Source organism: Falco punctatus (genome assembly GCF_963210335.1).
Source record: "Falco punctatus genome assembly, chromosome: 13".
Taxonomy (NCBI): domain Eukaryota; kingdom Metazoa; phylum Chordata; class Aves; order Falconiformes; family Falconidae; genus Falco; species Falco punctatus.
In genome coordinates this window covers 30176215-30188166 of record NC_137593.1, presented here as the reverse complement: position 1 = coordinate 30188166, position 11952 = coordinate 30176215, and the positions used below count along the sequence as shown (strand labels likewise).

Here is an 11952-nt window from a genome sequence, read left to right as displayed (position 1 = left end):
GGAGCTGCTCCAGGGCCAGCAAAACACTTATCTCACAGGTCAAGTTGTGCTGCCAGGAGAACAAAGCGCCTTTGTTGGAGACAGCAGGGCTGCCAGCTCCACATGGTCCTTGCACTGCCTCTCTCTCTCCTTCTTTCTAAACCTATTTATTTCCAGCTTGTTCCTGGAAAAAGCCAAGTTTAGGGGTGAACCGACCCTCCCAACCTACCGGGCTCGCCCTCCCAGCTCCAAACCTTTCCCTGTTTTATCATTATTATTTGAATTATTATATTATCATTATGTATTTTGGAATTACTGCAGAGTGGAGGACGGGCCTGCCATTATCTGCAGCGTGATATCGGGGAAATGTGATTCCCATATGCACCATAAACTCTGCAAACATTATTAAAAATAACTCACTAAGGAAACCGCTGGCCCAGGAAGGATCAGGCAAGAGCAGATACTAAAATAAACCCATTAAAACGCACTGGGCATTGGTTGCGTTGCTGAAGAGGCTAAGACAGAGCGATTCTGAGCCAGGCATGGGTCTCCAGTGCCACAAGGAGGGACAAGGACCCTTTGCCTTACATGAACCTTGGACTGGCACCCCAAAACCTGCCTTTTCCAGGGTGCTCAGAGCTATCTAGGACACCCCTTGGCAGCTTCGGGACACGCAAGGCAACCAAACCAAGCATCTACAGCATCTACCATCCCAGCATCTCTCTCTTCCTGGCAGCGGGGACGACCCCAGCAGTGCCAAGGGGAACTGGGACGGCTCCGACGGGTGATTTAGGGTAGGCAGAAGCAGGACAAAATGAGATGAATTAGAGCAGCCAACACTGCTCTGCAGCGAGGGGACCGTGCTGGCTGGCCCTAGAGGGACCTGCTGACGTCCTTGGTGGTGGGACAACCCTCTTTGGGGACAGCCAGGGAGATATTTCGGGGCTTCGTGTAACTGGAGCAGTGTTAGCAAGAGGAGACGGGCTGCTGGGCGCTCCCCACTCTGCAACATCCCTTGGGAACTTACCCGAGTTCGGTCCTGTGAGCTGTGGCTGGGACAGCACCAGAGAGGGCAGGATCAGGCTCATCTGCAACAGAGAGGAAAGCTCCAAGGTCAGTGCCCAAGTAAGGCTTCTTCAACATAATTTGCAATAAAGTTTTTTTTGTTGTTTTGTTTTGTTTTGGTTTTTTGTGCCTGTGTGTTAAAAAAGCTTTCCCAGCAGATAAACACCCTCTGCTCCTGCTGCCCGTCCTTCCCTCCTACAGCCGGGTCCGGATTACGGGAGGATTTCCGAGCCACACTTAAGAGGGTTTAATCCCGCGTGCAACTATTTGATGTATAATCGTTCCCGCAGCTAAGCAGTTTAACGGGAAGATGCACACGCCGGTGGCCCTGCTCCCGCCACCCCGGCTCGCCGGACAGGTACCCAGCACGGAGCCGCAGCCGAGCGGCTGGACAGGGGTTGTTGTGGTCCACCCCGTGAAGAAGACCGGTTTCCCTGGCTCTACGGACGGGGCTTGTGACCCTCCCCGGCACTGGCACGCTTCCCTGCCCTTGGACCGGCATGCAGGACTTCTCCGGGTGCCTGAGCATCATCTGGGGCTTCGAGGAACTTGGCATCGCTCTGCTGCTGGCCAAATCCCTGGGATGGTTCCTGGACCAAACCGTTTCCCAAGCCTGCTGGCAAGAAGATGCAGGATTTTGGGCAGCGATGACAGGCAGGCAAACGCCTCCTGAAGATCTGTAGGATCTCCTGAGCCATACCAGACCCAGGCACATCCTTCCTCAAGAGGAGGAGAGCCTTCATCTGCACGCAGTGATGTCTGGATGGAGCCTACCTTGCCCAGAGGCTCCATCAGCTTGGGCTGAGCTCAGGGCAGGACAGAGGGGGTCTTGCTCTTCATGCTGGACCCCCCCTGCCCCAGTCTGGCCACATGGTGCCTGTCCCAGCAGCGTGGTAAGCAGGGACTCGCTTGTTACTACAGGCGAAGCTGGGAGCTTGGGGAAGCCGAGGAGTAGCTGGGTGAACCTACGTTGTCTCCTGCTGCCAACCAGCCCCAGGCAAGCAAGGTTACTACTAGGACAAGGACCTGTCCTGCATGCCATCATCATCATCATCATCATTCTGGTCCACGGGCACCCAACAGCCCAGCCCCAGGCAAGCAAGGTTACTACTAGGACAAGGACCTGTCCTGTGTCCCTGCTCCCATCATCATCATTACCACCACCACCTTGGGTCATCTGGTGCCCAGCAGCCCAAGAGTTGCCCAGGGCTCACCAGCGTGGTGGAAGCCACCGGGAGACGATGGGAAGGAGGCACCCACAGCTGGATGGAGGGTGCAGACCCGGCACCAACCATGCGTGGGGCTTATGGAGAAAAGGGACGTGCAATGAGCAGCCCAGCCTCTACCACGCACGCACTAACAACCTGGAGAGCCTTAACCGTGACCACCAAGATAAGAAAGAGCGGGATCCAGCTGCAAGAACCTTGGGAAAGGAAGAGGGAGTGATCTGGAAACACAGAGACAAGGAGATGGGTTTGGGGGCAACAGCCTGTGGGAGCCTCTGCAGCCCAAACCGACCTCTGTCCCCACCTGGAAGCACGCAGCTGCTCCCGCTTTGCGTTTATCGTATGGACTATGGGTTGTGCGCTGCAAAACTAGGAGGAACGTGGTATTCAGGCCACCACAGATGATGGAGATGGGGAAGGCAGGGCAGGACCTGCCCTGAAAGCAGAGGAGGGACATGAAAAGCCAGGGTGAGTTTCCCTTCCTTCTAACATTTTAGGTGAGCCACGTCACCGGTGGGATTTTGAAGGCTGAGCATCTCCAGCGGGTAGGTCTCATCCTGAGACAATGGGGTCGGAGCGCTCTCATCTGGATGCAGAGCTGGGATCATAGATATTGCTGGGGCTTCTCCAGCATCAGCACTACCAGAAGCCATCCTGGAGAGGTGGCAGCATCCCTGGCTCCCACATCAGGTCCTTTTGGCTTCACAATCACTTGGGAAAAGGCCAGCGGGATCCAGGGCCAAGCTGCCAAGGTCACCAGCAGCGTTACTCGGGAAAGCCTGACTCACCAACCGGCCAGGGTGGGAACGCTGGGGGAAAAAATGGGAAAAAAACCCCAACCCTCCCAAACGGGCAGATGTTAAATGCTTCCATAAATCCCCAGCATGTGGATGGAGAGGGGCAGAGAGCACAGATCGCTGAGGAAGGACGGTGGCAGGAGCCTTCCAGGGACTCCTTTGTTCTCTGGAGCTCAGCACGGCTCCTATTTTTAGAAACCGTCTCCTTTAGAGGAAAACATGCGGTGATTTATCTTTCTCCTGATGAGCACGTAACTGCCCTCCCTGCAAATCCTGGTTTCTTGGAAACAGCGAGAGATGAGAGAGTTTTAACGTCTTGGACTTGGGAGGCTCAGATTTACCCTCTATGGTAATCCAGCAAGAGCTGCTCCTCCGACCACGGACGCGTGGCTGCAGCTTCTCCCGAGAGAGCGTGGCGAATCTGAATCCATTTCTGAGCTCACAGTCTGTCCTCCGAGAGGTCAAACACCCTCGTAATGGGACCACAGGTCCCTCCTCTCTCTTTTCCCTCTACCCCAAGAATTAAAGCAACCCGGCCAGGAGATCAAACCGCTTTCAAAATCGAACCATCACCCGAGCCCCTGGCCAAAACATGCACAAAAAAAAAGGGAGACAAAGGAAAAACCTGTGAGTTTCCCAGTCCTGGAGGAGGAAACCAGGAGACCAGGAGCTCTCCTAGATGCGGCAGACCTGGCTCTAGACAAATCTGGCGATGGTTAATTACAAAACGTGTTTCAAAGGTCACGGATTGAGAAATACCAACATCTCCAGAGGAGCTGAAAGAGCCCTGGCTCATCGAGGCCGTCACGGTCAGGGTTGATAAGCAGAGGTTAACACCATGCTCGAGAGGCTCAATCACCTATCAGGATGCAAAAGTTTCCCTAAACCTTCACCACCACCCCAAAACCCACCAGGATGTACCTTGAGATGCTCTTCCACATCACCCCCCTCAGCGTCTGGTTTATTTCTTAACAAAGCTACTCAACACGTACTTGAAGAATAATGACACCCCAAAATGGTAGCTGTGACCATCAGCAAGGTCGCCCCACTGCCTCAGGAGGTCACAGAGATGTCGATAGATCCAACAATCCAAGGAAACAAGCCCAGAGAAGGTCCCCAGCCGCTGGGGACCAGGGGACACGATGTATGACAACAGGCTGGGGGAGTTGGGCTCGTTCTGCCTCAAGATGTTCAGCATGAAGGTGCTGCCTACAGCTGCTAATTAGAGGGTGCAGAAAAGGTGAAGCCAAACTCCTCCAGGCCACGTGCAATGAGAGGGTGAGGATGTCACAAGATGGGAAAAACCACCCTGTGGGAATGGGACAGCTCTGGGACAGGCCAGAGGTGGTGACCTCCATCCTTGGAGATGCTCAAAACTCAACTCGATGGAGTGACCTGACTTTGAAGTTGGCTGTGCTGTGAGCACAGGGATGGGATGAAGACCTCTCCAGGGTCCTTCCAACCTCAATTATTCCATGATTTTAGATTAAACCCCCAAAGTTCAAGAGCCTAAAGCCAAGAGGTCTTTGGGATGGTGGTTAGCAAGACCCTAGACCAGCTCAGAACAGGGAGAAGACCTCTCTTAGGGTTCAACCAAGGAGCTACGCTATACTCTCCCGAAAGTTTTCTACCCAACTACCAAAAAACATCTATTGACAGTCTAAAAGAGCGAAGATTTAAAGAAAACTCAAAAAAAAATCTAACAAATAACAGCATCTCCCAAATTTCAAAAGCTGTTCAACCACGTAAGGCTGCATCACCGGAACACAACAGAAGTTTTCCCTTCCACACAGTCCTCTGGGATGGGAAGGAAGGATGCCTACCTGACCTCCACGTGGTCATGGATGACCTTCTGCACCTCGTATCTCAGCGATAAAGGATGAAGAGGGAAACTCAGCTCCAACTCAAGTTCTCCAGCAGCTTCCAGATCGGCTGGGTTCCCACTGCGGAGCGACCAGTGCTTCCAAAGGACATCACTGAGGATGCAGTGAACCAGCCTCCAGCCAAAGGAGGGGAAAAAAAAAAAGGCTCCTCCAGAGGGTGATGACTAAGCTTAGACCAGAACTAGACTCTTCAAAAAAACCCCAAATTAAGCAAATTGCACAGGAATTTGCAGCACCGCTTTTGTGGGCAACCTGACAGCTTCCAAAAGCCCTTAAGAAACCAGATGATCACCTCCAGAAAGCCTCCACACCTCCAGAAAGCCTCCAGAGAGCCTACACCTCCTCTCCCAGGCTTTGCTTTTTTCCAGTCTATCTAAACAAACTGGGAGAAAAAAACCCAAAAAACAACAACAAAAAAAAAAGGCAAAAAGATATTTTATCTTCTCTACGGCAAGGCTGAGGGACCTTGCCATTTGAGCAATGGTATTAGGCAAGGGGTGAGTTATTGCATCATCTCCTGAGTAACCCAAGATGTCGCAAGACATGATTTAGCTCTGGAATTAAAGACTAGCTCCTACTTAAGGCCCTTGCTTTAATCTCGGGTGTTTAATTTGGAGAGCAAAAGGTACTGGAAGAATTGCTCATTGGCACCAGCTCATGATACAGCTTCTGCATCTTGTGAATAAGCTGGGGGATAAAAAAAAAAAAAAATTGGCTCGACGCATGGCTTTTTGTGGTTCGAAACCACAAGAGTAACCAGCAGTGCCAAAAAAAAAAAATAAAATAAAAAAGTCAACAGACAAACCTGTGCGCTGGGATTAATGCTTGGTCCTATGCTGGCAGTGCTGGAGCCCAGCAAGCAGCTGGGTGTCCACCAGGGTGCTGCCACCCAACCCAGCCACGGGGACTTCTGCTGCAGCAGACAGCATGGATCTGGGATTGTTATGACGAGGAATCCTACCACCCTGGAGCTGTTCAGTCAGATGGGACCACCAGATGGCCAAGAAACGGAAGGGGTTCCAGCCCCCAGCACCGCAGGAGCTATTTAGCTCCCCCCAAAGCTCACTAGAAACGTGGGGAAGCAGGAGCTTCGTTTCCCACATCCCAACCTACCTCCAAATCCATCCCACAACCCCAGCCTTGGCTCTTCCAACCCAAAGCAGCGGTGCAGGACCACTTCTCCAAGGTCATGTCCACACTGGCGGAGCCACAGTGGGTCTGAGCCAAGCTGGGCTAGTGTTTGCAGTGCAAACAGCCGCGTCCGGCGGGCAAAGCTGCCATCAGCACTTAGGCTCGGTCACCCCGGCGCAAGCGCATGGCTCCAGGAGAAGCAAAACATGGAGAATCCTGCAAAAGGGGGTGCGAGCGGCAGCTCTTTCCACTCTGACCTTCTCTGAGCAGGGCCAACAGCTCCCACACGTGAAGGCAGGGCTTTGCACGAGTGCTCCACAGCATGGCTCTTCCCTTGCACGAGCGCAGGAGACCCCTGGTGTCCCCCCCGCCCCAAAAAAGCACCTGGATGAGCAACCGCGATGCTCCATGTGCTATCCTCAGCCTGGGGCTCTTTGGGCAGCCATCCCCGCCAGATTCAAACTCTGGGATGATATTCTGCCCTGAATCCCTGGGGTAGATGTTCCTCCTCCATCCCTGGAGCCCAGCGTCGCCCCAGCCACTTTCCAGGAGAAATCCTTTCACCCACGGTCCGAACGCGCTCCCCGGAACCAGACGAGCCGCTCGCATTCCCTGACCCTGCGCTGCGACTTGCCAGAAACGAGCTGGAGATTTCGTTAGCGCTCCTGAATACCGATGAGCCCGCATGAGGACAGACTTTGCTGAGGGAGGGCTTGGCTGGAGCTACAAACTCCACGTTTTCTCCTAAAAACGGGCGGTTTGGCGTTGGTTTTCCTGCGCTTCTCCAGGTCCCGCTGCAATGAAAGCACTCGGCTGCCTGCGGATGGAAACCAGAGCTTTTTTTTTTTTTTTTTTCCTCTTTTGTGCTCACGGCAGTATTTCAGGACGCTCCTAATCCTGTGGACAGGTGACCTTGAGGACAGGAAGCTCTTCAAAGCACAGCGTGCTGGCAGCACACTGCGCCTCGTCCCACTCGTGCTCAGCTGGCTGCTGGTGGAGCTGGGGATGGTGGTGGAGCTGGGGACGGGATGGTGCCATCACCTTCAGGTGACTCCAACAGCTCCACGTTGGCTTCTGCTTGGGCTTCCCAGGAGCGGTGTGGGTCCTTCCACCCCTCCATGAGCACAGGGTGGTGGTTGTTCACGTATTTAAGGGCTGGAAATGCCCAGGGTTGTGCAACCAGCATCCCGGTGCCGATATTTCTCCTGTTGGACTTTGCACAGGCAGGAAAAGATATGGCAAAGGGCTCAAGCAACTGCAGACCACGAACAGCGCGGTGGGCAAACACTTCTATACCCGATGTGGTTGCTCCAGTCCCAGCAGGTAAACGCTGAGGGCTCCTGTGCAAGGGGATCAGCTCGTTGGGGTCAGCTTGTCGCAGCAGGACAAACAACCCACCACGGTTGGTGTTTTAACCCGCTCTCCTGCCTGGGAGGAGCTGTCGGTGTTGGGACTTTGCTCAGCTCGGGGCAGCAGCTGGACTGGGGAGCTTGGAGGACTCTGTTGTCGCTGCAGGAGGGGGTGAAGCAGACTCTGCTGATCAAAGAATGATGTCCAGCCCTGTAACGAGGTGAAAAACCCGGCGTAGGGGTAAAAGCATCCTGAAGGGCTGCGGCTTGGTACTCCACAAAGGATCCTGTGTTTTTAATTGCACTGGTGCTGCCTTCTATCCAACTATTCACCCGTTGACCAGCGGAGCCCGCACCGAGCTGTAGTAATCCCGGTGCGAGCAGAACAAGCTGTAGTAATCCCGGTGCGAGCAGAATGATCTGTACGTGGTCCCTCTGGCTCCTCCAGCAATGCTGGACACGATCCCAAAGGAGGTGGCAGGACTGCGCAAATGTAGACGTGCTCCAACACCACATGCTGGACAAACGGCGTGTCGGGTGCCGGCAGCCGCGGTCCCATCCTGCTCTCTGACCATCCCTTGTGCCGGCTCGGCTCTTTTTTTCAGCCGTTTCAGGGGGTCTAACAGAGAATTCCTGGGAAAATGGGACTGGGTTCAAAACCAAGGACTGCAGATACCTCTGGGGAGGGTCAGAGCTCTTCTCCTCCACGACTCGACGCTTATCCCAACACGGTGGCTCATGTGGGATGTCTCCACTGAGAGAGGCCAGGCACAAGATATCAAAAAGGCATTCTGGAAGCCTGAGATCAGCACAATTCCCATCCCTCCATCTCCTCCTTGGGTTAATTTTGTCCATGGGGACAGAGGACGACTCCCTCCAGAGACGCCGTGGCACCTCCATCCTTGGATATCTTCCAAGCCGGACAAGCTGCTCTTGCTTTGGCAGCAGCTCTCCAACCCAAATCCCCCTTCTACCCGAAAAGATGTTCAGGCTAAAGAAGAAACACCCCAAATATTCTTCTCCCAGCTCCATAAAGGTATCACACGTGCTGCTCCCTGCTTGTTCCTAGCCTTCACCCAGACACGAACCACCAAACTGTCCCCCAACAACTGAATTTCCAGAAGCAGGAGCCTTCAGTGGGGGCTCAGAGACCTCCAGAAGCCTCACTCGGGCAGGAGATAAAGCAATTTTGGAGCAGAGGGAGCTGAAACCTCCTGCCTTTCGCTCCAGCAAGTCCTTGGCTCCTGCCTGACTTGGGGAGCAAACCAAAAATAAATCCTATTTCCATCCCTTCAGTGATTGCTGCACCTGGGGCTTGGGAAGAGCCACGAGTGTGGGAGCACCACCTGAAACAGCAGCACAGGAAGGGGACGGGGGTCATGAAGTGAATCCAAGAGGCTGGAGGGGCAGGTCTGGATGATGGATGGGGCAGGGACCAGCTCTCCTCACTGCCCCGTGGGAAAGTCAAGGCTATGGGGAGACACCAGGACAACCTGGAGGACAGGCACAACAACAGGTGCCACCAAATCTGAAGAGCTCTTGGCAAGAGAAACCACACCACCAGGAACTCCAGAGCAGGAGACAAGGACCTTCAGGCTCTACCAAACCCAGCAACACCCCAGGATCAGCTCGGCTAGAAAGTTTTAAGGTAACTGAGCCACAGAACAAGGACGAACACCCAGGCGTTTCCCGTAGGAGAAGACCACAGGGATCACATCGGCTCTGGACCGAAGCCACCATCCACCAGCCAGTGATGGCCACAGGTCTCAAGAGGCACAAGGAGACCTTGAAGCAACGACTGAGCACCCATCCTTCCCGATGGATGGGCTTTGGAACAAGCATCGATCTCTCCTCTGGCTCCCACCTCCCCTAAAATCCAGCTCGTGGGTTTCCACCCTCCTTTCGTGCAGGAGGGGGATCACATCCCTGCACAGGATCAATCCCATCTGCTGGGTCCCCTGTTTGGTTTCTAGATGAAAAATAGGATTGGCTTTCGCCCTGCCTGGACACCGCAGACCCCAAAACCCCACACGAGACCGCGGGCCATGGTCCGGCATCCTACCACACGTTCAGGGATGAGCGGGTCCCTCTCGCCTCCATCGCTGGTGGTGGTCCAGGGTTATCCCGCCGGTGGTCCAGGGCTATCCCACCCCCGCTATCGAGCTCTAAGTTAGAAAGGCAGCACCTGCTCAGGTCTCTGGAGCAGAGTGAGGTGGGGAAGGGCGCCACTGCAGGGGGAAGGTGCTAGATGTGCTGACACAGCATCCCACCCTGCTCCACCTCGGAGCAAGACCCTCCCAGCTCCCTCCCAGCACCCTGCTGGGATGGTGAGGCCGAGCGATAGACCACGGACCCAGAAAACCACCAAATAGCTCCAACCCCACCAGCACCCATTTTCCACAGAGGGTTTTCCCGATGCCACCAGCCCTCATCCTTCTTCCCTCAGCTCCCACCATGCAGGATTTTCCTGCCATCGCTGTCACGCCCAGGCTTAACTCTTCCCCTCAAAACACAGACCTGACACCCTGGATGTCTACTCGGCTCAGCTATGCCCGGGCATGCTCCATCCAGCAGCTCTGGAGTTCCTTCTTACTGGTCCGGACAGATCAGTGCGTGTTGCATAAGTACAAAAACCCGCCGGAACTCTCAGGATGAGACCTCTGCCTTATCAAACAAGTCCCAGGGCGCTCTGTGTGCCCTCCCCGGGTGCTGAGCAGATGTTTCGTGGGACGCCACGTCTTTGCTGCGTACTCGGTGGCTGCGTTTCTTGCTCCTTCAATGCAACGCTTGGAGATTTGGCACCAACTGGTCACTTAAGTCAAGTGTTTCTCCTCCCACCACCGATCACGGATAGAAGCAACAGCCCTCCTGCTGAAACAGACTGTCCTCTGTGAGATCCTCACGTTTTGACTCAGGGAAAATAAAGAATCACCCAAGAGATCCTTGTGTCTGGCTACGAAATAAAGAACCACCCACCCACCACTGTTGATTTTTCAAGACGACACCCAAGTTTTCACACCGAGAGGGCCCATGGGGACAGCTGAGCTTCAGCAAACCGCTTATGCTGGAGAAAAAAAAATTATAAAACAAAAGAAAAAAACAAAACCCTGAACTAAACTAAGCCAGTGCCTGTTGGCTCGTGTGCACGGGCTCGCGTTCAAGCTGCCCGAGTCAGCAGAGCTCAGGAAGCCTCGCGCACTTCTGGAAGACGGAGCCGTAGGAAGCTTGACACATCTTGAGATGTTGGCTCTGCTCCCTGGGATGTTTTATGGTCAGCGAGAGCTTGCCACAGTTTCACAGACTTCGAACAAACATCTGGATTAAGGACTCTACCGAGGGTTAAGCAGAGATGCTGTCCCAGCGCGATGTTAACGCCCCAGCTGGAGCAGCAGAACCTCAATGGGGACACGCAGGAGAGCCAGGTCCCACCAGGAGCACCAGCACAGCTCCATCGGAGAGAAGAGCACCGTGGGATGACCCGCTCACCTACCGAAGCCACCGCTGGGGACCCTCATCTTGCTGTTCAGCTCTGATTGAGGAGGAAAAAGACGAAGCTCAGGGATGAGGTGCCTCATCTCCCCAGTCACCAAGGGCTGGAGAAGTCCCACTGAGGTGGAAAGGAGATGTTAAGTGTCTGGATGGAGCCACACCACAGCTTCGAATGCTTCCCTTTGGGTCTCCTGGGACAACATGGTCCCTCCAGCTTTTGTAGGACTTGCCAGGGCCACCAGAAAATGACACTAGAATTTTTTATCTCCCAAACCTCGGCTATCTGGACACCATCGTCTTCTCAGAAACAGCTCCGCAGCGACACGCTCTTTCTTTTCCAAGAAAGAGGCCAACCTGCAGGTCTGTGAGCCAAAGAACGGAGCCAGGACGAGACGCCTGCCCAGAGGAAGAGCCGCACCCTTCCATGACCAACGGAGCCAGGAAACATCCCCACAGCACCCCAGGGACCTCGGGGGGGGTCTCCACCGCGGTTTAAGCCACCGCAACCCAATGGTGAGGGCCCTGGAGACAAAGCAGGACCAACCTATTCAAGGTAGAGAAGGAGAAGCATCACAGCAGCGTGAGACCCACCAGCACCCATGACCGCAGAGGAAGATCTACAGAAGATGTGAAGGCCACTGGAAGAAAAAATGGGGTCAAAGACCCAACGGAGAAGGAAGCATGGAGGGGTTGCGCTGAAGAGTCACCTGGAAAGCCTGAGCAGCCACCGGTGATGGTCCCATACCTGCTCCTGACCCCAAAGGGTGCATCAGAAAGGCTCCCAATGCAGAGGAGAACCAAGCAGCAAGACCCCGAGGGAAAAGGATGGTGGTGGGGGAGATCTTGTGCCAAAAATGCCAGAACTAATCCCAGGAATCGGAAGAGAGGCACGGCTGATCGACCACAACAGGATGAGAAGCTCGTTAGCTGGATGACGGATGACCTGCTGCGCTCAGCGATCACACGGGAGCTGTGAGTCACCAATGGTGTGGTTGGGGGGGGTGTGTGTGTGTGTATAAACCACCACCAAAAA

General features: G+C 54.4%; 1 protein-coding gene across 2 annotated transcripts in view; it reads right to left on the bottom strand.

Annotated features, from left to right (window-relative positions):
- WIZ (WIZ zinc finger) overlaps window positions 1-11952 on the bottom strand; it is a 61431-nt gene that overhangs the window by 24076 nt on the left and 25403 nt on the right. For both annotated transcript variants that reach the window (XM_080409478.1, XM_080409479.1), the window contains exon 3: window positions 1007-1067. In XM_080409478.1, coding sequence (XP_080265604.1) covers window positions 1007-1067 — 61 coding nt within the window. The remainder of the gene's footprint in view (window positions 1-1006; window positions 1068-11952) is intronic.